Below are 26334 nucleotides of genomic sequence, written 5' to 3' on the forward strand. Positions count from 1 at the left end.
TTTATTTATCATTGTTGTAGGTCTATGGTACGACGGTACGACGGAGTATTAGGGCCACATTGAGGAAAAAAAATAAATCTGAGATTTCAAGAATAAAGTCATAATATTACGAGAAAAAAAGACGTAATATTATGAGAATAAAGTCATATTAGTATATATATATATACATTATATATATATAGTAGTAGTAGTTTTACGTGTTATTTTCTTTTTTTCTCGTAAAGTTGTGACTTTATTCTCGTTATATTACGACATTTTTCTCGTAAAGTTATGTCTTTATTCTGGTAATATTAGGACTTTTTTTCATGTAAAGTTATGACTTTATTCTGGTAATATTAGGACTTCTTTTCTCGTAAAGTTAAGACTTTATTCCGGTAATATTAGGACTTTTTTCTCGTAAAATTGTGACTTTATTCTCGAAATCTCAGATTATGTTTCCCTCAATGTGGCCCCTACGTCACTGCAAATGTTTTCGACTCCAGACAGATTTTCTTTTATTATTTTTGTGCCTAAAATGTCTCTTCTGATAGCTGCAGGTTGCTGACCCCTGCCCTAGAGAGATGAATGTAAAGTGATGCTGGTAGAGTATTCAGAGTACCGGTGCAGTGCTGGCCTCTAGCGGCGCTGTGTGGAACCTGCAGCGGGCTGAACACCACCTCTCGTCGGAGTACGGGGCTCCATATGCTTGCTCAAAGCAAGGCTTTAACAAAGCAATGGCAACTTCACCAAATGTGCTGCTAAGAGTCTAAACAACAGCAGCGACTCAACGCGTTTTAAGTGGAAACTCTAAAAGCCACCCAGCTTCCCCTGCTAGAGGAAAGCTTGTCAACTCTGGCAGAAAGGAGCGATGGACCCGAGAGACACAGCCCCGGATTCATGGGAGCTGGAGGAGGATGCCGAGGCCCCGGCAGCAGCAGCCTCGGCGGCCGCGGAGCAGCTCCCTACCGCCGCCTTCGCTGCTCTCAACGTCAACGCCAAGCCGTTCGTCCCCAACGTGAACGCCCCGGTGTTTATACCGAGCTTCCTTCTGCCCAGCGCCGTGGAAACACCGGCTTCAGACGGTGAGCTGAACGCGGCCAGACAGCTGGCTGGAAGTTAGCTCTACTTGCTAGCCTGCATGCTAATCCAGCTAAGTTAGCCTTCCTCTGCTCAGCCAGTCAGCTATTCACACTAACTCATCAACAAGTTGTCATGTGTTGTAACAGCTGATTTATAACGCAGTAATAAGCCACAACAAGACATCCAAAACGTGACACATCCTTGTCTAATAAATATGTATGAAAGTTTGCTTTGCTTTCTCTCCTCTAAAGGTGCCCCTGATCCAGTTGCCAGCATGGAGGTGGCAGAAGCTGCTGGTATGCATCCACAGTTTACTCCAGTTCACTACATGTTATTATGAGTTACAGATCAGGTTGTGTTATAACCACAAGACAGGTGTGGTTAAAGGCTCAGGTGTGCTCATTTGCCTGCAGCCAGATTTTTAAATGTCAGATCAACACCTCATGCTAGACTATAGGAAAAGCTTGGATGCTCTACTTTTTGAGTGTTTTTGAGTATAGGTTCACTTTGCTGAGCCATATTTGGATTTGCTGGCAATGTGCAAACCCATGTGCATGAGGCCTACGTAGAATATGATGCAACCTCACTTCTGTCCATGCCTTAAATAGATATTTCAACACTGATATGTGTGAAGCTGCTGCATGTCCGAGGCCTTGGTCTGCTTGTGTGTGTGTGTGTGTGTCAGAGCAATCTGAATGTATTTGGTCACTTTGTGCTGACTAGTGTTGATTTGCCTGAGTCCTGGTTCATTGGCCTGACCCTGGATGTGTTTGTGTGTCTCAACTCAAGTTACAGAGAACTGGTGGTGTTTTTGTATTTTTAAATAGAGTGGCTGAGCACTGCAGCTGTATAGCAGGGTGAGGGTAACAGGGAGATAACAAAAAGATCAGATGCAGTGTATATAAGAGACAGACCGTGAGCGTGAATTCCTACAGATTACGGCTGTCAAGCGATTAAAATACTTAATCGCATGATTGTTCATAGTTATTTAATACTCTTATCAACATGGGAGTGGGCAAATATGTTTACTTTATGTAAATGTATGTATATATTTATTATTGTAAATCAAGTAACAACACAAAATTTACATATATCGTCCAGAAACCCTCACAGGTACTGCATTTATCATAGAAAATATTCTCAAATCATAACATGGCAAACTGCAGCCCAACAGGCAACAACAGCTGTCAGTGTGTCAGTGTGCTGACTTCACTATGACTTGCCCCAAACTTTGACAACCCTACTACAGTTATATTCATGGAGAAGCTTGTTCTAATACTTGCCTCATCAAATTTCTCCGAACATGTCTAATGTGAAAAATTCTAATTGCAATATAATGAGACCGTCGACAAAGTCAAGGCACACAAATGGCTTTCTGAGTTGCCAGCAGCAATATCTCACTGGCTGATTCTAAACGAGGAGAAGAAAATAGGCTTTGTACATGACTGCTGGGCTGCATAATTTCATAGTTACGGAAATGGGAGGCTTATTTGTGCGTTGCCATGGGAAGATGCTTCTTCTGCAGCGCTCAGCAGATTGCAGCGTACTTTTGTTACTGTTGTTTTTTTTCTTCTTGTAGTTGGACTTGTTTACTGAACATTGCATTGATTGTGTTTCTAGCAAGTGGACAGGACTAATGAACCACAGAGAGGGAAGTCTTGCATCTCTTTTTAGATTATCTGTGAAGGCGAATGATTTTCATGAGCATGTGGTATCCACGAGGTCTTTATATGACACACATTATGTAGATTCAAGGCTCCAGTAGTAGTTGGTGCATCTGGAAATCAAATGCCACTGTCAGAGTTTCTGTTGCGGTTTAGATTTTTCAAAATAGAATAAGATTTTAACTTTAGAAATGACCAAAAATATGTTTTCAGTCCTAGATCTACCCACGCTAGAACACAACCATCAGTTGACATTAACATTTGTAAATAGTGTCAAACATTAACTGTGGTGAAGGCAGTTTTACAGCAGGTTCCCTGGAATTAAGATCAAATTGCAATATAATAAAATGACTTAAATAGACCTGCACATTACACAATAGTTACCATTAATAACACACAAAAGAAACGTAATGGAGCATGAGGATGATAATGGTGCAGGAGATACAAGTGAATAAGATGACTTGACTTTTGACTGACAATTGTTTCAGTCTATGTTTGATGTGTGCAAAAGGGGACAAATTTTAGTGCAAATGTGGTCAGGGTTCAACCTTAATGTTTTTTCCCCCCCCCCCAGTTAGGCAAGTGGATCAGAAATCTACTTGCCTGAAGTAGGGGTGTAAGAAAATATTTTAAAAAATCAAATATCGCGATATTATGTTTTGTGATACTGTATCCATTCTCAAAAACACTGTATTGATTTTTAATTAATAGTTTACATGCAAAGATTAACTCGGTCAATACTTTATTTTAGTTGCAAAGAGATGTGCCCTCTCAAAGTAATGCAATGATGTACAGATCCCACTGTTCTGATTGCATAAGAAAATATTTTATGCATATGGTGGTGTTTTTTTTTTATACTATGACAGTTTTCCTAAAATTAGTTTAAAAAATTGCAATATATCGCCTTACTTACCATATATATCGCAATATATTGAATCGTAACCCCTGTATCACAAAACATATCGTATCGCCAGATTCTTGCCAATACACAGCCCTATAGCCTAAAGTCCCTATACAAATTGCTTTTCTTTATTAGCGGTTATGAAATTGCAACAAAGACTAAAGTTAATTGTCTAGTTTAATCTTTATTTAAGTAAATGTATCAGAACAAGGACACAGTGTGTCATAGATGTGAAGCTAGATGATATGCATGCAAACTGCAGTAATACATAGTTGGAGTTTCGCCCACATCCTCTTAACGCTGCCAAACTAACCTCCTGTTTCCAGGACAATTGAAATGCTCGCTTGCACATCAGCTCATAAACTTTGTCTTTACCCGTCTCCGTTTTCTCGCGAGTGCCCGATCGGTACTGTGCATCTGCAACTCTCAACAGAGATGAGAAGGAAGCGAGATGCCTCACTCTATAGCTAATTACATCATCAGGTCCGTAAAAAAACGATGTGTTTAATGTGAATTAACTCACTTGCCCGACGTGGCGTTTTGCTAGATTTACTAGTGCGATGTGGCATTTTATTTTCCCTGGGCAATCCTTATAGTTGAGCTAAAACTGGCAGAAATGTCTCAGCTTGAATGAATTCCAGCATTCAGAATAAATCAGAATGAACTCATAACAAGTCTGCAGATTTTCATTCCAGCCAAAAAAGCATAATTAATTAGTTCCTCGTCCCCTCCGAGCTGTGTGGGATGCCTGTAGCATCCAGACCTTCCAGAGAAGTAAACTAAAATGTGTCACGGTTCCAGCTCCAGTGGAGAACGGAGGCACAGAGGCAGACATGACCACGGAGGAAGAGACGTGGGAGCAGAAGGAGGAGCCGGGGGGAGGAGGAGGAGGCGGAGGACAGGAGGACCTGGGCTCAGGAGGAAACAGCGAGGAGGGCGCCGCGAGGAACGACGATGAGGAGGAGATGATGGAGGAGGAAGAGGAGGAGATGCCCATGCCCAAAGTGGCGCCGGCTCCGCCAAACGCCCCCAAGAAAGAACACGTGAACGTGGTCTTCATCGGTCACGTGGGTGCGTCGCATTTGTATTTATATTAATTTATCTCAGGAAGGTTGTTGAATCATCTTCTAATGTTTCTACCTCTTTGTGTCTGTCAGATGCTGGAAAATCAACTATTGGAGGACAGATCATGTGAGTAATCCACTTTTAATGCTCTGTGTTGGCTGATCACAGGGCAGCACAATGAATATAAATATCTAGTATTTCTCTTTTAAAACTAAATTCAGTGTTTGTTGCCACTATGGCTGTCAGCTGCGGTGCAACAGTCTGCCTCTGACACACCAGTGTTTTTTCACTTTAAGCCTTAGTTTGCCTCCATAATGCCACAGATACAATAAGTAATATGTCACTTCCATGGCCACCTGTCATGTCAACTTGTCCCTTTCTATGTTTTCTCCTTTCTAGGTACTTAACCGGAATGGTGGAAAAGCGAACTCTGGAAAAATATGAAAGAGAAGCGAAAGAAAAGAACAGGGAGACATGGTGAGAGAGGCTGGTGTTGTTCTCCACAATCTTTATTTTCTTGTGTCTAAAAAAAGCAAACATGCCTTTAATTCTTTTCCTCCTCATGTTCAGTATTAATATATGTGAATAAATTGCAGTAACCTGCCTAAAATATTTGAATGAAAGTCCTCAGAAGCGCTAGGTTTGACCAACGATGTGTTGTTATTTTGCACGTTTTTTTTTTTCACTTGGCAGCTAATCACCATGCAGATCAATATGAATCATTCAAACACATATTGCAAAGGTTTTGATTTACAATAGGCTTGTATGGCACAGTAATCTTAAAGGGCGGGTCCATAATTTTTTTTCTTTTAAGTTTTTATATAATGCTGTAGCTTCACAGTGGTGTTCCTTGTGTATTCAAATCTGAACATTCAAATTTTAGTCAAAGTATGTATGTTTTAGCATCGAAAGGCTATTTTCCCGAGCCCTTCTAAAACCTTTTTCCCGTGTGACCTGACATAGGTTTCTGCATGATGACACTGCTACATGTACAGTATATACACCGAACAGCCATAACATTATGACCACCTGCCTAATATTGAGTAGGTCCCCCTTTTGCTGCCAAAACAGCCCTGACCCGTCGAGGTATGGACTCCCCTAGACCTCTGAAGATCTGCTGTGGTATCTGGCACCAAGCCGTCAGTAACAGATCCTTAAAGTCCTGTAATTTATGAGGTGGGGCCTCCGTGGATCGGACTTGTTTGTCCAGCACATCCCACAGATGCTCTATTGGATTGATATCTGGAGAATTTGGAGGCCGAGTCAACACCTCCAACTCGTTGCCGTCCACATGATGTAAAAGAAAACGTGATTCATCAGACCGGGCCACCTTCTTCCATCGCTCCGTGGTCCAGTTCTGATATTCACGTGCCCATTGTTGGTGCTTTTGGGGGTGGACACGGGTCAGCATGGGCACCCTGACCGGTCTGCGGCTACACAACCCCATACGCAACAAACTGCGATGCACTGTGTGTTGTGACACCTTTCTATCAGAACCAGCATTAACTTTTTCAGCAATTTGAGCTCCAGTAGCTCTTCTATTGGATCAGACAACACGGGCCAGCCTTCGCTCCCCACGTGCATCAATGAGCCTCGGGTCTGACCCTGTCGCCGGTTCTCCTTCTTTGGACCACTTTTGGTAGGTCCTGACCACTGCAGACCGGGAACATCCCACAAGAGCTGCAGTTCTGGAGATGCTCTGACCCAGTCTTCTAGCCATCACTATTTGGCCCTCGTCAAAGTCGCTCACATCCTTACGCTGGCCCATTTTTCTGCTTCCAACACAAAATTCAAAGTTCAAAGTTCAAAATGTTTACTTGCTGTCTAATATATCACCCACTGCCAGGTGCCATTGTAACGAGATAATCAATGTTATTCACTTCACCTGTCAGTGGTCTTAATGTTATGGCTGATTAGTGTACATCCTTATACTTAGTGTATTAACATTACATACAGTAACTTAGATGTTGGTTGGCATGCTCCCAGTTTGGGAGCAACTAATGTTGACTTAGTTCTAGCGTTCACATTATTCATAACCTTATTGATTAGCTTATTTTGGTAACCTACGTCACTGCTTTTTGCAATGGCTGAGTAGGCGTTTCCATCTGAAAAAAACGGAACAGAACGCAGATGGATCCGCCCTTTAATTGCTCATAACACAGTTATGTAGAACACAAATGAATAAATAAACATGGTCGTTGCAGGTACCTGTCGTGGGCTCTGGACACAAACCAGGAGGAGAGAGACAAGGGGAAGACGGTGGAGGTCGGGAGAGCTTACTTTGAGACGGAGAAAAAACACTTCACCATCCTGGACGCCCCCGGACACAAGAGCTTCGTCCCCAACATGATTGGTGGAGCGTCACAGGCCGACCTGGCAGTCCTGGTGAGATGGACAAACAACCAATCCTAACTAGCCCTAAACCTCACACACACACACAGATTAAAAATGTTCATATACATTTTGTACATTTATTAGTAAATTATTCCACTAGTGAGATGTTTCACTGCAGGAAAAAAGTTTTCCACTGTCCACTGTTATTATACATCTTATAAATAAGTTCTTTAAATGTCACAACATAAACATTGGGATTACCTCTGCCTCCCTTATTGGTTCATATCAGGTGATTTCAGCGAGAAAGGGGGAGTTTGAAACCGGCTTTGAGAAGGGTGGACAGACACGGGAACATGCCATGCTGGCCAAAACAGCGGGAGTCAAGCATCTCATTGTCCTGGTCAACAAGATGGACGACCCCACTGTCAACTGGAGCCTAGAAAGGTGAACAGGGACCGGGTTAAAATAGATATGACATGTTTATGTTGGCTTTAATGCCGTGTCAGTGTCATTTCCACACTTTATTTTGTGTTAAAATAATCAATTACAGAGATTTTAGCACCAAAATATTGTATATCAGTGAATTATTAGCATTGGTATTGGCTGTCTGTTTTATCCAGATGTTGCTTTTATAGCTCCCCTGTGACTTCTGACTCATTTTGTAAAAATCCATGATGCTATGCCTTTCATATTTTAGTAAATAATCCCATCTTTTCATTGCTTTTCTGCAGGTATGAAGAGTGTAAGGAGAAGCTGGTTCCATTTCTAAAGAAGGTGGGCTTCAACCCCAAGAAGGACATCCACTTCATGCCTTGCTCCGGACTCACAGGTGCCAACCTCAAGGATCCCGTAACCGAATGCCCCTGGTACACGTAAGTCACCTCTGTGGATGACGGCAGCACAGTGTGGAGTATTGTCAGTTTGTCTGGTTCACATGGGGGAAATTATAGATGATGTAACTGGATGTACAGTCACACCCTCCTCAGCCGTTATTTGCCCACTGGCTGAAAACAGCTACGCACACTCAGTTTACTTGAACAATGATGCTTTGTTATATGTTAACAAAGTAGTCATAGAAAATCCTCACATCTTAGCACACGCATGAATTTATATTTCATGTTTTACCTCAGCACATGATGAGATGCTGACTGCATGGTTCGGTGAAAGGTACATTCAGGATACCTGCCAGCAGTTTCTGTTCCTTTAATGCCACATCAGTATCACCTTTTATTTTCTGGAACAAGAAAGAGAGCTCTCAGAGAGCTCTGGTTTGTGGCACTGACGTGATGTCGATTCACAGTAGTGCCCTTTTATGCATTAGGGATGTGACGGTGAGGAAATCTAATATGTGCGGAAACAGCAGCCTCAAAACGCAGGGGCCTGCAATACTCTGGAATTTAGATTTTGTGATGAGGAGTCCGTTCTACCCACTCACCGGGAGGTTGAGACACTCCTCTGATTACGGCTGTCCATGCTATTGATTACTACCAAAGCTCTGGAGCCCAAAATATGGTATTCGGGACAGCCCTATATAGAATATTCATAAAAGACAGGGCTGACCTGAAATATCGTGCCACAAAATATCGCAATATAAAAACGTGACGATATGCATCGACGAGACAAAAAACTGAATTGTGATATCAGGGCATAATAGATACTACGTACATACCGGCTACAGGCAGCTGCAACCTCTTCCTGCTGCTGTTCAAGGCCTATGGAAGGAGGCTGAGTACGCTAGATATCTTTGGGGTACAACACATGCGCAGTAAAAATCTGGTCTGCCCTTGCCGAAATTGAACCAATCGCAACGCACAGCCGCATCTTCAGTTACACTGCGCATGTGTCGTACCCCGAAAGCCATTTCCGCCCGTGACCCAGCCAGGAGGAGCGACTGATACCATACATTTTTTTTACTATAAAGCAAACAACAGCATTGTTTTGCATTTTGTGTCTTTTGAATAAAAGGCTACTTTTTCAGTCATATATTTTCATCATTCAAGTTTTGTCAAAATGATTGTTATAATATCGTATCGTATCTAGATCGTGAACCCAATATCGTGTATCGTATCGTGAGCTGAGTGAATCGTCACACCCCTAGTATATACTGTATATATAAACTGGAAAAACAAAGTTTGGAAACTTGTGTTTGGTCGATTATTTCTCTGTTGTTACAATGCTAATGGTCATTGTATTTTACATCGTTGGAAAGCCTGTTTATTTACCTTCGCAATGATGTCCAACTTGTAAGGATCATGCATTTGTGGGATGAGCAGCACAGCTGATTATGTGGGTAGCGCCCAAGAAAAATTTGCCAAAATGCTCTGAACAGTGTATTCTCATAAGGCTACCAGGAAGCCTGCAATGACTGCCCTTCACCGTCAGGCCCGTTTGCGCTGGTGTCGACAACACAGACAATGGAACCTGAACATGTGGGGGAATGTCATGTTCAGTGATGAGTCCAGGTTCTGTCTGCGAAAGTTGGACGGCAGGGTCAAAGTATGGAGACGACGCGGAGAACGCTATGCTGATTGTAGCACCGATGGAGTAACATCTTTTGGTGGGGGCAGTGTCATGGTGTGGGGCGGCATCTCCCTCACTGGCAAAACAAGGCTCGTCATCATTGAAGGCCATCTCAATGCAGGGAGATATTGGGATGAGATTCTGCAGCCAGTGGCGATCCCATATCTCCACAATCTGGGACCTAACTTCATCCTCCAAGATGACAACGCTCACCCGCACAGAGCCAGGGTTATCACAGACTACCTCCACAATGTGGGAGTAGAGAGAATGGAACGGCCTGCCAAGAGTCCAGACCTCAACCCAATTCAACACTTGCGGGATCAGCTTGGGCGTGCTGTACGTGTTAGAGTGACCAACACAACCACGCTGGCTGACCTGCAACGAACCCTGGTTGAGGAATGGAACGCCATCCCACAGCAACGTGTGACCCGGTTGGTGACCAGCATGAGGAGGAGGTGCCAGGCTGTTGTGGCTGCGTATGGATCTTCCACCACTACTGAGGCTCCTGATGGTGTATTAAATGAATAAAGTGTAAAATAGCCAATATGTCTTGTTTGTTCCTTGTTACTGATAGAGAGTTCAATCATCCAATCCACCAAACAACTCAAAACGAGAGTCAACACCAACAGGAGAATTCACTGTTTACCATTGACGGAGCATTTTGGCAAATTTTTCTTGGGCGCTACTTACATAATCAGCTGTGCTGCTCATTCCACAAATGCATGATCCTTACAAGTGGGACATCATTGCGAAGGTAAATAAACAGGCTTTCCAACGATGTAAAATACAATGCCAATTAGCATTGTAAAAACAGAGAAATAATCCACCAAACACAAGTTTCCAAACTTAGTTTTTCCAGTATATATATATATATATATATGTGTAATAATAATTATGTATAAATTCCAAAATAGCACATGAAATAAGGAATAATCCCACAACATTATTAATTATTAGTCCTTATTCTCAGATATATCGCTGTTTGTTGTGTGTAGAGGTGCGTGTGTGTACAATAGTGTGGCAGCGGCACTGAAACGGGGCAGATGGAGACAGTCAGCCACGCCACGCTGCGCTGTGAAGCTTCGAATACCTTCGAATATTTCTCAGCAAAGCTTCAAAGTCCAAAAAATAGTATTTGGGAAAGCCCTAAGAAGTTAGAGTGACACTTTTTTACCAACTGTAATCAAGGAGATGTACTAATAACTAGTTCATTGGGATTAGTGAAGAGAAACTGTAAATCATGCACATGTTTTCATCAATAAGATTGTCTCACAGCTCACAAGTCTTACAGAAAAGAATCACGGTTCCATTTTTTATTTTTTTACACGTGAGGTTTTGTTTTATTTTGGTTGATGCATTTGTTTGTGTGGAGCCTGTGTTCTTCTTAATGCTGGCTGCAGTATTTTCTGCTGCTTCAGCTGTGGTTTGATCAAAACTTTCATTATAAATCTCCCAGAATGCACTTGAAATAAGAGTCATAGGTTGTCAGACACAGTAGCTGCAATCATGAAGACATTTTCTGACAACAGAAATAAAATGTGAACAAGTGGAATTTTTTTTGTATGACTGTTGTGATTTTTGTTCTTTACCAGGGGTGTGCCATTTATTGCCCATCTGGACAGTTTGCCAAACTTCACCAGATCCAACGACGGACCGGTCAGACTACCTATTGTAGACAAGTACAAGGTGAGCAGAACTGATTCTCTTTCTAAAGAGAAAAAAATCTGTGGCAAGCTTCTGGCGTCTTCTCCACTGTCTCGTGTGGGCGTCCAGTTTCTTTTGGTTTTCGTTCACTTGGCCAAAATCTTTTTATGTCCCCTTCTCCAGTTTGTCATTCTCCTTCCTGTTGGGTGATTTTCCAAGAGCACACCAACATGCTTCCTTACACACACACACACACACACACACACACACTGCAGCCTCTGCAATGTCATTTCTCTTTAAGATAATTCAGCTTCTTGGCATTTGCTTCAGTTTAGATGTTGGAAGCAGTTCAACAGATACTTGGTTGAAATGAGTTATTTTGGAGCTCCCTCAGTTTTCCCAACATTAATCATCTTTTCCACGTATCGTCCTTTCTCGTTATCCTCTTGTCTTTAAGTTGTTTAAATACTCTTCTGTCCCTGTGATTGCATAAGTGGTTATAAGATTAAGTAGTCCCAACTGGGGTTGTCCTGATGTAAGGGGATTATGGTTCAGTTAACTGGCTGCTGCATACTAATGGACCAGCCAACACTTCCATACAGCAAGCTATCTGCACATCCACACAGCTGTGCAAACAACAATTACCCTCATTATTTAATGAGGAATACGGGAAATCATCATCATTAATTCATTTTTACATGCCAGCTGTAGTTAATCATGTATTTTGCAATGAGTTGGTAATGCCTATCATAATGCTAAAGCGTTTTGAATACATAGTTAATAAAGGAATAATAAGATAGTATTAATAAAACATAAAGGTAAAATACTCAGTTGAATTAATTCAGAATTTACACGTTTTTCTAATCATTGTGTCAGAACTATGTTTTAGGCCGTAGTTCTTGAAATTATGTGTTGTTTTTTGAGCTTGGATAAGATTCACAGACTCTTCCGATGTTCTGGACTGCTCAAAACAGTCGTACTTAAAGGAACACTTCACCCGCAAAATTACCGTTTGTATATCAATTGTTCAGCCCATGTTGCGTTGAATTCTTGAAGAAAACTTTGTTTTTCTCGCATGCCTCCACGGTGAACGAAGAATCAAAAAACTGAGAAAAGTCTTGATGAATTGAAGTAAATGGTGGCCGCGTTTAACAGCAGCATAACTATATCAAAACACCCCATAACTCGTGCAGTATAATCTCGTTTATCGTATGCTCAATGCTTCCAAAACACATACATTTTCCCTTAAAAACATACTATTTTAAACAATTCGGACTCAGGATGTCACGAACCGATACTTTGGTACCAAGTCAATGCCAAAATTCTGAAAACGTGACGGTACTCGTTGGGTGCCATAGGTACCGTCAGAGCTCGACAGTAACGGTACGATAGAAATGTGTTCGGGACACAGTAAACTCACTATCCCCACCCTATTTTTTCCTGTTAACATAACATTGTGAACAACAAATGTGTGTTGAAATCATCAGGATGAGAGCTAGTTAGCGTTAGCTGTTAGCTCCGTGCAGGACTGTGCTGCTAACCGGCTGCTAACAGCTAACGTTAGCTTGCTCTCGTCCTGCTAATTTCAACACGAGAGGTGCCATTATTTACATTATGGTACGCTCTATTCAGTAAAAATTAGTATTAGGCCAAGGTACATTCTAACGTTATCCTGGTGTGTTCAAATGTAATCTTGTAAAATGTAGTTTTTGGCAGGAAACTTGAATAAATGCAGTTGTTTGAAGGAGATTTTTTCTCAGCAATATATAATAGCTAATAGAGAGGGAATTATGACCTGTTTAACTTCCTAACAAAAACCAGAACAAACAGCAATAAAGCAGTATATATTGAAGTACATGAAGTATATTTATTGTATTACTTTGGTTTTTTACTGTGGTATTGAATTAGTATCGATAGTTGTGGAATTTCATTGGTATTGGTATCGACTACTAAATTTCTGGTATCGTGACATCTCTACTTCGTACTCGCACGTACTCGCACCTGCGCAAGCGTGAGATTAGCGTTATGCAGAAGTGTTTTAAATAGCGTCGGCCGATTTGACCACGGAGACGAGAGTGACGGCTGGCTTGACCGCACGTTACCGCAATACAATAACGTTTCCTGTCAATGACAGAGGTAGCATGCAGCTTAAGCCGTGATGTCTAGCTCTCCTTTTCCTGGCTATGTGTGAAACCCAAAGTGTTTCCATACTTTACTGGATGTGTAGTGTTTACCACTCTGGATTTAAAATGTGAGGGTGCAGGTCGTATCCACGCGGACCCTCCACCGTTTTCTACTTTCTCGTTTCGGCTCACTGCGGCCGACTGCGGTTTGTTTTGGTTGACGGATACGGAACGGATATGACGTCACGTTACTCAGACTACAACAATAAAAGCGGTAACTTCCTCCTACCTTTGTATAGACTCAAATGAAGCAAATATATCGATTCTGGCATTTAAAAAATTGATTTCAAAATCGTAAAAAAACAAATTGCGATACATAGGTGAATCGTTTTTTCCCCCACCTCTACTATTTACACAATACAGGTATTATGGTCCAAAACCATTTGAAGGCAAAGATGCTTGTCCTTGTTTCAGCTGTATTGATGCATCAAAAGTTATTGATGGCTCACACTGATCCTTCTCAACATGTGTGTGTGTGTGTGTGTGTGTGTGTGTGTGTGTGTGTGTGTGTGTGCCCTTGCAGGACATGGGCACAGTTATCCTCGGGAAGCTGGAGTCTGGCTGCATCAGTAAAGCCCAGCAGCTGGTCATGATGCCAAACAGGGTGAGATCTCCTCTGTATGACTTTGCTCCATCTCACAAGGGACCAATAAACCTGCTATTAGAAATAACTCCGAGGCCTCATTTTTGTATTAAATATACTGCAGCCTAGATGGAAAGAAGATCCTGTAACCAAAATGATATAGTTTCAGTTCTAACATGTAGCCATGTAGCCATGTGTTTCAGTACAGCAATAATGTGTTTATTTGAAATATTTATGTGTGTGTGTGTGTGTTTTGCAGCACACAGTGGAGGTATTGAGCCTGCTGAGTGACGACGTGGAGACGGACGATGCAAGTCCTGGGGAGAATCTGAAGTTGAGGCTGAAGGGCATCGAGGAGGAAGAAATCCTCCCTGGTTTTATCCTCTGTAGCCCCGACAACGTCTGCCACTCCGGGCGCACCTTTGACGCACAGGTACATCGATACCGGACAACCAAAGTCACTGCCTGCTGGCGTCTGTGTCCTCGTTGAACATCTGACTTTCAGAGTCATTACTTGTGGGGAGAATTTGAATCTTCAGGTTTAGGCTTGATGCTACCAGATACATTCTCCACCACCCACTCCTGTATTTAATCTACAGATATCCCCCCAAAAAACGGAAGTGTGATTTTGCAGGTTGGAGTACCAATAAATGTTAGTTTGGGGTGTGTCCAAGTAGGCTGCGCTGCAAGCCGATTCATTTCAAAGTCAGACGTTTATTGCAGAGCCACTGTTAAAAGGCCCGTCAGCAGCAACACTTAGCTGCTTGTTTGATGCACAGAGTTGTTGTGATCTCATTTAATGTATTTATAATGTACAGAAGCCAGAGAAGGCCCAGCGGTTGAGCATGAGGCACTGAAATGTGCCAGCTGATGCTAACCGATTTTATCAGTTAAAAAGGGCGGGTACATTATTTTTTTTAACGTTTTTATATCATTCTGTAGCTTGCCGGTGCTGTTCCTTATGTATTCAAATCCGAACAAAACCTTTTCCCCACGTGACCTGTTTAAATGTAGGTTAAAATGACTGGTTTCGTGAATGGAGTCTGGTCTGGTAGCTTTGAAGACCGCGAAAAACGGCTTCAGTTCCCCGTCGGAAAGGGCTGTCTGATGGCGAGATATAGCTTACACTTAAACTGTTATTGATTTTTTTTAGGTGGCTGAAATAAATTTTTCTGCTGCTTCCGTCCACAGACGTTTTTTACCTCGCCGTCACACAGCCCTTTCCGACGGGGAACTGAAGCCGTTATATCACTCTCTTCAAAGCCACCAGACTCCGCTCACAAAAAACAGTGATTTTACCTCGCGGAACGTGGAAAATACATACAACCTCACTTCTAAAAATCAAAACTAACCCTTTCTGTTATTTCCAAACTTAGCACAACTAACGTTGACTCAGCTAGTGCTAGCATTCACATTATTCATAACCTTATGGATTAGCTTATTTAGGTAACCTAGGTCACTGCTTTTTGCAACGGTTGAGTGGGCGTTTTCTATTTGAAAAAATAAAATGGAACCGAATGCAGATGGACCCACCCTTCAACTATATATGAAGATATGGAGAGTATAGATAATGAACTAATATTGTATACGTAAGGGTTAATGTACAGCGAGGCGGTCATTGTTGTGAAAGAATCCCCCGGCAAGGCGATGCTGCTTTGCGTCGGGGTCTCTCATCGCCCTGAAGGGGATTCTTTCACAACAATGACCCGCTAACTGTACATTATCCTGCTTATTACACGGCTCCTTACTTAAGAAATCAATAATTTCACACAAAAACGGTCCGCCAGAGTCCGACATCAGAAGTGCGCCCATAGCAACGGTCTGCTATACATAGCAACGATCTGCTACAAAGAAATAACAGACTGCAGAATGCTGTGATTGACCAATCAGAATCGAGTGTTCAACACAGCCGTGCAATAAACGTATATACAGTACAAATGAAAACATCCGTCTATGTTTCAGTACTATAGTATACATGTCTCAATTAACTGATTGTGATTTGTGCTTTAGAAATCTCTGAACTTTGGATGTCGCTCATTTTCTCCTTTTTTATTTCAGATCGTCATCATTGAGCACAAATCAATCATTTGTCCTGGTTACAATGCAGTCCTTCACATCCACACCTGCATTGAAGAAGTGCAAATCTCAGTAAGTCACTCCTCTGCTCTGCTCTCCAAGCTGTTGCTGCTGAAACATTTTTACGGCATTAGAGTCCATTTTATTTGCTCAGCCGGTAGTTTTTTGATCGCCTCCTGGCCTCGCCTGGACCGCGGTTCAACTCTTTCACTCTTTGACTGCAGGCCTTAATCTGTCTGGTGGACAAGAAGTCGGGGGAGAAAAGCAAAACACGACCACGCTTTGTGAAGCAGGACCAGGTGTGCATCGCCAGGCTCCGGGCAGCTGGAGTCATCTGCTTAGAGACCTTCAAAGACTTCCCTCAGATGGGACGATTCACACTGCGGGACGAAGGTAAGGACACTGTGGGCTTGTGTTAAGACTAACTAATAGATTTTGCACAACTTGCTTACAGACACAGATGTTACAGCAGAGATGAAAAATTGTGAATTCACTTGCTTCTGTGCACGTCGGGCTCAAAGGCGCAGTTTGAACTTTAAGGTTGGGAGTTCACAAAACAAATCTAGAGGGAATGTAATGTGTAAGACGCAGTGAGGTCTAATGTGTTGGGATGTATGTAGCCTACATATTACACCCTCCAAATTCAGTTTGACTGCATTGTTTTCTACTGGAATGAACTAACTTGCCGCAAGCGACAAAGCGCTGCGCAGCGAGACGTTTTTAAAATACCACAAATCTATCGTCTTATCTTGTTGGTTTTCTTATTCTGTCAATAAGAAGAAACAACAAGGTCGATATTATTCATAATTACAATAACTTATTAGTTTTGAACCAACTCAAACTGCGCCTGTGGTCTGGCTTATTTTTTGCAATGATATGAACAGAAGTGTTGTCGCTCACTTCTCTTTATACACTCCTCCACCAGGCAAAACTATCGCCATCGGCAAAGTGCTGAAGCTGGTGCCAGAAAAGGACTAAATGCAACAGCGGCAGCATGCATGGAGTTCTTCCACCCGTTCCCCAGAGGAGAAATCGCTGCTAGAGCCGACCCAAACAGCTACTCTCTCTTTACACACAACTATGCTGAAGAGAAGAGCAAATGACAACGAGGAGTGAAGAAGGAGAATACAAATTGCGTCAAATGAAGAAAAACAAGACTGAATCAGTTTTTATGATGAACAATATGAAACGAGAGACCAAGTCCAGTGTGTCAGCTTTCTCATATTGAGAGCTCAGCTATGCCACTAATGTAGCTACATGCCCCCCCCCGCCCCTCCCACCCTCCCCTTCTGTACTCCCACGGCTAACCGCGCAGTCGGCTGGCCACACCATTTGTTTTTAGAATGGAGATGGATGCAGTGGAGCTGAGTTTGGGGAAGAAATACAAAAAAAACTACAGAATGATATCATCATACCCTGCAAAAGACCAGAGTTAGCCTATAATTATAATTTGCAAAACACATCTCCAGTTTTTAAGAGTGGGATTAAGAATCCAGTGGACATTTTTATTTTGGTTTTAAGGATTGCTGTACCAAAATTTTTTAGTTTGGTCTCTCTCCACATGGGATGGTTTAATTGGATTGAGCTCACATACTACTCTGATGAACCATGGATAAACACACTCACAGACACACACAGCTGTTACATAATCTAAACTGAAAATAAATGATCAAGCTGCAACAGAAAGGTGTATTTGTTTTTTATTTTTATAAGTAGTCCCATTTGGGATGGGCAAATCAATATCCAATGTGTCAATACCATAACCTGACATTTCTTTTTTTGAATATTGATAGCACAGAAATATCAATACTATAATAGTTTCCTATCCTTTGTTGATATATGCATTTTTATATTTGTATACTTGGGTGCAGGGTCTGAAATTAACTTTCCCTCACCTTCAGCAAAATTGTAAACACTGACTCAGTGGTGGCAGACCGTAGAATTATGGAATATATCATGTAAACTTAATCCATGACTATATTTGGTAACGCTTCATTTTACAGGTCAAATTTCATGGTAATCAAGTGATAATGAGCAAGTAACCTATTTGAAATTTCTTTGGAATTACTGACAAATTACCCCAATATTTACCTCAAAATTGATCGAAAATTACTTTATTATAAACATTTAATAATTATATGCTAAAATAGTATATAATGGTTAAAATGGGGCCCTTAGGCTTGAGAAGCGTCTGTGCGCTAATGTCATGATTCAGTGAGTTTTTTAAGGAATTTCAAATAAGTTATTTGCTAATTATCATCAATTTACCAGCAGACATGGAAATAAAGCATATCAATTAACTTTGTATTCTTTTCCTGGAAATGTATTAAATAAATTACCAGCTATTGGGAAATAGCGGAATATTATTATTAAATAATGTTTATAATAAAGCAATTTTGGACAGATTTATAGGTAAATATTGGGGTAATTTGGCAGTAATTCCGAAGAAATTTCAAATACTTGCTAATCATCACCTAATTACCATGAAATTTCCGGACCTGTAAAATGAAGTGTTAACCTATATTTGATTTAGGCTTTAGAATACTTTTTAAAAATAATATTTCTTAATATAAGGAAAACCTGTCTGCCATGGTGGCAGGCGACCTGGATGTTTTACCTGCCACAGCCAACATTTAGCCTGTTATTTGGCAGGTGGCAGGTGCTAATTTCATTCCCTGCTTGGGTGTATTGCTGTCAATTCATAAAAACCCAGACTAAAAAAGCTGCTATTTTGCCTTTTTTGGGCTTCCATACATTTGCAATATCCTTTAGTATTTTATGAATTCAAGATTCAAGCCCTTTATTTTCATGGTGTAGTACAACGAAATTGGATTGTGACAATCCCATAGGTGCTAAAAAATATAATATAATAAAAAAAGAGATTAATGCAATATTAATATAAAAAAAAATATAAAAGATAATACAATATAAAATATAAAAATACAATATGTATATAGTTGAGATGACAGTTTTGCCAGATTATTTCACAAAGTGTCCATCAGATAATTATATAATTATTGCACAGCATCATATAGTTATTGCACAGAGTGATCAGCATGTTATTGCACATATCCGTAACAATATATATATATACATGTATATATACATGTATATATACATGTATATATGTATATATACATGTATATATATATATTAATCACATACTAATACTGCAACATCTGTATCCATCATTTAACTCATGGTAAACTGAGACATTCTTGTTGGAGGCAACTTTTCTTCACTTGGTGTTCATAGTTCTCGTACCAATAAAGTTTTTTTTGTATCATGTGACGTAGAGTAGTACACCGACTGCGCATGCGTGATTCCTGTTCACACACGTGAAGCAGCAGACAGCATGGCGGACGGAGCAGAAGTTACGTTAGACCGGACTCAGGTAACACGGTTCTGTTTACTACAATACATGTAACTCTTTATAAATACCATGTCGGTTGATAGAAGTTGACATGACCGTGATAAAGGACGTTGTTATTAACCCACAGCAGCTATATAAGCTAGTTTAGCACCGGAGCTAATTCACAGTAACACGTCTGGTGGGAGAAAACTGGATTTTGTAGTCGGTGTGTTTAACGTTATATTGTCTTTTTATAACTGTGTAGTTACTGTCTCTCTGCCAGGTGAAAAAGGCCGTCCAGGCTCTCCAGGCTTTCCTGAAATCCAAGTCGACCGGAGACTCTCTGTTCCTGGACGAGACTCAGCAGATCAGTCTGCTCTTCACCCTCTGGAAGATCCCCAAACAGGCTCAGACCATCCGCATGTGAGTCCACCAGGGCCGCACCATTAGGGCCTAAATGATAATCACTGTACCAATATTGATATCAGGATTATTTGGCAGGATTATTTTATTGATTTTAGCGACAACATATATTATTATGTCACTTACACATTAAAATAAACAGAGCACTGTTTTCACTTCCATGCTGAGCTACATCCCTGTTAATGAACACATTAGGGCTGCACCGTGTTGGAAAAAAACTAACTGTAATACTGTCGAAAGTTGTTTTTGGTTGGAACAAACTTTGAAACTATAAGTGCTTGTACATAAAGTAGTATTTTGACGGAATTAACCTTTAAAACAATAAGTTGTTAGACAGAAAGTGGTATTTGGGTGGAAAGTAGTAGCAGTAGTAGTAACAGCAGAAGGAGCAGCAGCGATGGTAGTAGTAACAGCAGTATAAGAGGTAGTAACAAGAAAATATACAGCTTTAATGTCCTTAAAGTAGGGATGTCACGGTACCAGAAATCTAGTAGTTGATACCAATACCAGTGTATTTACACGATTCTCGATACCAATTCGATACCACGGTAAAAAAACAATAAATCCCATGTAATTCAACACGCACTTCTTTATTAAAACATTTAAACATTACAAAAAACAGAGGCATGTAGCCTTTTAGTAATAAATAAAAAGAAACGTCTATTAACATTGCAAAACAGAACAGTGGCATGTAGCCTTCAAGTATTTAAAACAAACAATATTGTTTGGATGTCCGTCTTTGAGGTGCTTTGCTAAATTGGAAGTATTTCCTCCTTTGGAAAGAAAAGTACGACGGCACCGTTACTGCACCGCATACTGTTTTTTGCGAATCTATTATTATTCCTTGTAAATCCGCCTCGAAAGCAAAGGACTTCCATATCCGACTCTTGCTATTTGTTTTTTCTCAACGAGTCGAGGCGGAGGTAGCGCTGCAGCAGCTGCCATCTTTCACGTCTCGTGTTGTTGTTTTTTTCCGTGCTGTTACGGCGTTCTTCTTCTTCCTTCATTTCACGGCAGATGAGAATACTTGTAAGCGTATACTGCCCCCACGAGATCCGGAAGAATCGCATCTACATTACCTCCGCTCCGGTACCAAATGACCATTACAGGCATCGTTCAGTACCTTTGGTACCAAAGAAAACGAGTACCATCACATATTTAGAATTTTGGTGCCAACAGAAACAAGAAAATATACAGCATTAATGTCCTTAAAGAGCTGAATATTTTGATAGTGGAACGGTTTCTGTAGCTGAAAGTATGCAAAAGTAGTCTAAGTCCAAAAAACGTACGGAAGAAATAGAAGAAGTTGAAGACGAAACCTTAGAAGAACAATACCTGGAATGCTGAATGAGCATTCACACAATAAGCAGCATTAAGAGCTGGATAAACAATTTTATGCTCTAATCATAAACACATTGGTTGTATAGAAAATATCTATACCCAAAAGTGAAGCCAAAACATCTCGATCACTGGCTGGTGGCTGGCTGTTAGTTTAGGAAGCGCTTTATTTGATATGCTTGAGCAGAATGTGCATTTTAAAACGCCGATATCTCAGGCGATCACGTTCATTTAATTGTGAGGAGCCAAAATTGTGATCTGGATTAATTGTGCAGCCCTAGAGTCCACCAGACAGGGACATAAAGCTGCCTTCGTATGCCTGACCCGTAGTTCTTCTGTAGCAGATATTGTTTGCTCTCATCTGAACCGACTGTATTTGTATTGACATCTCATTCCCTCCCCAGTCCCTTGCCCCATGGCCAACGGCCCGACACAGACGAGGTCTGCCTCTTCACCAGAGATGAGCCCAACATGACCTCAGAGCAGACCCAGAGGTTTTATAAGAAGCTGCTGCAGGAGAGGGGAGTGAAAAACATCACTGAGGTAAATACCAGCCCGAGTCCTTATGGAGCACTGAGAGCTGCTGATTTAAGACAAACACATTGCAGAAACACATTTGGACTATAAAAATAAATCTAAAGTTGTTTGACTAGCCACAGTAGCTGGTAAGTCCTAAATCTTACCGGCCACTAGTGTTTTACCAGAGTAGTAGGTTTTAGGTCTACATTTAGACCTCCTATTGATGGCAGCCACAATCCTGATGTGTCCCTGTATCCGGAGCAGATCATCCCGTACAAGGTCCTGAGGACGGAGTACAAACCGTTTGAAGCCAAGCGCCGCCTGCTGCTGAACTACGACATGTTCCTTTCCGACGACCGCGTCCGCCGCCTGCTGCCTTCCCACATCGGAAAACATTTCTACCAGAGGAAAAAGTAAGACCACAGTGTTGTCGGAGTTGTACCTTCAATTCCTTAATATCTTCCAGTACAGTTTCTCAGCAAACATGTCTGTTGGGTGTAGATCTAATATTTAAGAGTGACCCTATTTACATGTCATATGCCTGAAAAACATGCAAGAAACTGAATTTGGAAACAGAAAACAGTTGTTACACGTTACAGTTACGCTACTAATTACATGCTTAATAGCTGATATGTAATGGAAATGTATAACTTCATATGTTTAAATATATTTATTTTCTACAAAACTGAATGTTTATGTGCTTAAAACGTCTGGGTTTTGTGTTTCTTCTCATTCGGTGGTTTTGTAGCTGCGCTAGCTGCATTCTTAACCCAATTTCTGTCTTTACCAGAGAGCCGCTGTCTGTAAACCTGGTGAGCAAAAATCTGGCCAGAGACATCCACAGAGTCATCCAGGGCACCAGCATGAAGGTTACCAACAAGGGCTGCTGCTGGTGAGATTTGCTCCGCTGCTCTTTGTGTTCCTAAAGAAATCTGAAACCGCTTTATTCCGCTCTCTGTTTAGCTTTAGGAAAACAATTTGCCTTTTTTAGTATTGCTTCAGCAAGATGGCAAATAAAACAATCGTATAGTTTCACAGAATGTTTTTATGTCGCGTCAGAGTAACAGCACCTCTCATCAACCCTGTCCATTCTGTGAGGTGTTTGATACGGGCAAATTGTTGGCGCTATAGAGATTCAATGCAAGTCCAGATGGAGCTCCTCTCCCCGTGGAGCCTGTCTCTACAACTTTGATACACATTATTTAATGTTCACACACTACTTGGATTTAGGGGTGGGCGATACGGCCAACATCTTCTATCACGGTATATGTCATTTTATATCACCATACAGTAATTGTTCTGTAAATTCAGTTAAGAAATGGTTTACCATACTTCATCACATTTGATTATCTTCTTCTTTTATTTGGAACTTCCACACAAACAAAAACAACCTCCTCACATGAGACACTTAGTTAAAAACAAAAGACTCAAACAAAATATAAATTCTATCAAAAAGGAAGCTTTAAGGTTCCTGAGAACAATAATGTCCAGGTTTTAAGGTTAACAGGTGCAAACAAATACCAGCCTGACTTCAGTCAGTGGAATATATTAATTTAAGAGTATACCAGAAGAAAAAACGACTTGACTTTTCCCGCAAGATTTGCTCATCTTTCACTTAAAAAAGCTGACGAAACGAAATAAACTACAGTGTGCAAATGTCTGGTAGTCATGTAGACAGAGTTCTTACTCATCTTGGGCTGGTTGGGATGCCTCCTCCTGCTCTGTGTTTACAACTTCACTCTCCTCCTCCACGTCTGCCTAAACCACGTTACCTTGCGAGGCGGCTGGAGATCACGTGAGAAATGCTACCGCGGTGGAAACAGTATTGCCAAATCTCTACTGGTGGATAGGGATGCAACGGTGAGGAAATTTTCCCACCAGCGTTACCGATTACACCGGATATTTTACAAGAAAAGATGATGGTCAATATGTGTAGCGCGCTTAGTTTGATCTTAAACGTTGGATGGCGGTGTGTCTGGCCTCTCCGGTCGAGTTTTCCCTGCGGAGACGCAGGTTTCCACCCAGCGCTCCTCCGCCGTGCACACCGACAGTGGCTGCTCCGACGTCCTCATGCCTATTGCCTCATTAAGGTTATGGTTCCCTTATAGCATTGGGTTTAAATCCGAAGTAGGTACGTCATGTAATCGGTGTGCCCAACCACCGTGTAACACCTGACTACTGCGACAAGTCTACCGGTGGACACATTTCTACCGCCGCTCACATCGCCCAACCTTACTTGTATAGATGTTGTCTACAGTGTCACCTTAGATTAACACTGCATGATTGTCCTGTGTTGTAGCATGGCACATGTCGGCCACGCCGGCATGACCGCAGACGAGGTGACCGAAAACATCGAAGCTGCTGTCCAAACGGTGGCGGCCAAACTACGCACGGTGAGTTCCCTTGATAACATCCAGTTCAAAGTCTCTCTAGGTATATATGTATATTTGTATACAAGTAACTGTATATATTGTTTTCTTTTCTAATTTAAATATTTGTATGTGTTCTATGTGTGTATTGTGCAACTCTTGTATTGTGAAATGGCAAATAAATGAGCTACGTAACCTTCTTGGTTTTGTCCTTATTGTCTTGTGTTGCTGCTCCCTGATTATGTATTCTATTTACATTCCTATTTACAGAAAGGACCCGTGATGAAGCTCATCCATATAAAGAGTAAAACGTCAGTGGCCCTGCCCGTCTACACCTCAGACCTGGACAACGTCAAAGTGCTGGAAGACGCAGAGGAAGAGGCTCAGGCTCAGATTTCCAAGAAAAAGGTGAGAACCACAAATTGGTACTCAAATGTTCCTCTTGTGTCTGAGCTTCATTCATAGAAACAGTGTGTAAAATCACCTGTTTGTGATTTTCAGCGAGCTAAAGCCAAAAAGCAGGCAAAGAAGAATAAGAAGACGGAGGACGGAAAGCAAACAGATCCCACCGGAGATGAGGAAAAAATCCCGCAGCTGGTTCCCATAGGAACACCTAGCAAAAAGCCTAAACTGGAGGTCAGTGCTACTCATAGCTGCTAGGGTTAAATACTTAACTTAGTAATTTAAATCTTTCAACCGACTCAGGCGGTGCTGTGTCATAATTAAATAGACTCCAAAACCTCATTGCCTTTCTTTCTTTGTAGACGCCATCCAAAAAGAAGCAGCTGCAGAATTCACGCAAACCTTCCGGAGCGAAGAAAGGAAGAAACGCACCAAACAAAATGACCAAGAAGGCTGGCAAGACTGGCAAAAGAAGAGTGCCTAAAGTGAAATGATTCTCCGTAAAGCTTCTTTTGTGCATTACCCTCTCAACATGGACATTTTACACAGTACACAGGACCCGATATATATTCAGTCTATTTTGTCTTTTCTTTGCTTAGATGAAACAGATTATAAACGTTGTTATCTGAAACTATCCATGGCTGTGTTGTGTTCTCTTAATGCGTTGTAACAATAGACCTTAGTCACAGCAGACATCTTTTTTTATCACACCGGCTGTCAATCACTCGTAAACTCCGACCAAACGGTCAAACTAGGCAGCGCTGATCTAATATGAATCAATATTCTGTTACTGTAATGCCTATTTCTCTCCTCCAAATGTTTTCAGAAACATCTTGTAGTGTACTGTTTAGCTGTAGAATGAAAAAGTTTGTGACCCAGCAGCCATGTTGACAACAGTCAAGCCAAAACTAATCACTACCCACCAGCCAGAGACAACTTTTTCTCATTTTACAGCTAAACAGTACACTAAAATGTGTTTCTGTAAACATTTGAGGTAAGAAATAGACATACAATAGACAAATACAAATTATATACAAATAACTTTTTATCATATTTGCTCAAAGTTCCTGACTGCAGCTTTAAAGTAACACCCATTATGTTGTAGATCCTCCAAGAATGTATTACTCAAAATGGGAATCAACACTTGACTCCCACAATGACTCCTGAACATGAGCAGACAGAATTCTGATGTTTTTTTTGCTTTTGTGACTAAAGAATTTATTTGCGCACACTCTTTTTAGTTTTTAAAAACACTTGGTTTCAAATCAGCAGCTCTTCATTTTAAGAGTCTCACCGTCAGGCTCTATAGAACAGTATATGGTTTCATATACTTACTGATCATCATACACCTGTTGTGTACTTTGAAGTGCGTTAGCCTCGAGATCTGTTTGCTCATGGGGAAATTTAGCCATCGGCGCTGTGCGTGTATGCCTGCCAGCTATATCAGATGACATCCCTATTGTTAATGAGATTACGCTCGGACTTGTTCAGCTGCTGCCTCCTACTACATCCCATACGAGGCTTTGTGTCTTCACAACACTTCCTGAAAAATGCCAAACACACATTATACACGCGAGCTGATCTGCGACATTGAAATATGAATGTCCTTACATTTCCAGAGACAGTATATTTGTTTTGGAGGTGTAATGCAACAAGATGCTCACTCACTAAGTGGCCAGCCAATCATTGGTGCTGATATTGCTGTGAACAGGTGGGCTGAGTCTGTGTATTCATCCCAGCCCTTCCTCCTCTGCTGTGTGGGTGTGGTGGGCCATCTCGAATTACAGTGTCCACGGTTAACTGGGCAGGAGGATGAGAGATGCATCATGCGGTCACTCTCTCGTCGGATCATAGAGAGGATATATAGCTCCCTCATATGACTGTTGGGAGTTGGCTGCGTTG

General features: G+C 41.3%; 2 protein-coding genes across 3 annotated transcripts; both read left to right on the forward strand.

The window, feature by feature from the left end:
• Positions 1-614: 614 nt before the first annotated feature.
• Positions 615-17715, forward strand: gspt1 (G1 to S phase transition 1). 2 transcript variants are annotated; one of them, XM_037754304.1, is made up of 14 exons: positions 615-1061; positions 1311-1355; positions 4426-4695; positions 4782-4815; positions 5089-5166; positions 6894-7074; positions 7313-7467; positions 7755-7895; positions 11136-11229; positions 13894-13974; positions 14213-14386; positions 16012-16101; positions 16254-16422; positions 16955-17715. In XM_037754304.1, the coding sequence occupies exons 1-14, from the start codon at positions 848-850 to the stop codon at positions 17005-17007; spliced, it is 1779 nt and encodes a 592-aa protein (XP_037610232.1). In that variant the 5' UTR covers positions 615-847; the 3' UTR covers positions 17008-17715. The 2 variants fall into 2 exon arrangements, with proteins under 2 accessions (XP_037610232.1, XP_037610233.1); XM_037754305.1 differs by lacking the exon at positions 1311-1355.
• A 1575-nt stretch (positions 17716-19290) lies between these two features.
• On the forward strand, positions 19291-25068 carry rsl1d1 (ribosomal L1 domain containing 1). The gene is made up of 9 exons (XM_037756011.1): positions 19291-19423; positions 19665-19804; positions 21547-21685; positions 21926-22074; positions 22452-22553; positions 23961-24054; positions 24301-24438; positions 24532-24666; positions 24795-25068. The coding sequence occupies exons 1-9, from the start codon at positions 19385-19387 to the stop codon at positions 24924-24926; spliced, it is 1068 nt and encodes a 355-aa protein (XP_037611939.1). The 5' UTR covers positions 19291-19384; the 3' UTR covers positions 24927-25068.
• Positions 25069-26334: the final 1266 nt, after the last annotated feature.

The sequence above is a fragment of the Sebastes umbrosus genome, chromosome 20 (assembly GCF_015220745.1).
Source record: "Sebastes umbrosus isolate fSebUmb1 chromosome 20, fSebUmb1.pri, whole genome shotgun sequence".
NCBI classification, from domain to species: Eukaryota; Metazoa; Chordata; class Actinopteri; order Perciformes; family Sebastidae; genus Sebastes; species Sebastes umbrosus.

What these genes read in the sequence shown, in the direction of transcription:
- gspt1 (XM_037754304.1), top strand. Translation starts at nt 848, where the DNA reads ATGGACCCGAGAGACACAGCCCCGGATTCATGGGAGCTGGAGGAGGAT. An exon ending in GGCGCACCTTTGACGCACAG is followed by an intron (nt 14,387 to 16,011) that starts GTACATCGATAC and finishes TTTTTATTTCAG; the next exon opens with ATCGTCATCATTGAGCACAA. An exon ending in ATTCACACTGCGGGACGAAG is followed by an intron (nt 16,423 to 16,954) that starts GTAAGGACACTG and finishes CTCCTCCACCAG; the next exon opens with GCAAAACTATCGCCATCGGC.
- rsl1d1 (XM_037756011.1), top strand. Translation starts at nt 19,385, where the DNA reads ATGGCGGACGGAGCAGAAGTTACGTTAGACCGGACTCAG. An exon ending in CATTTCTACCAGAGGAAAAA is followed by an intron (nt 22,075 to 22,451) that starts GTAAGACCACAG and finishes TGTCTTTACCAG; the next exon opens with AGAGCCGCTGTCTGTAAACC. An exon ending in TGGCGGCCAAACTACGCACG is followed by an intron (nt 24,055 to 24,300) that starts GTGAGTTCCCTT and finishes TCCTATTTACAG; the next exon opens with AAAGGACCCGTGATGAAGCT.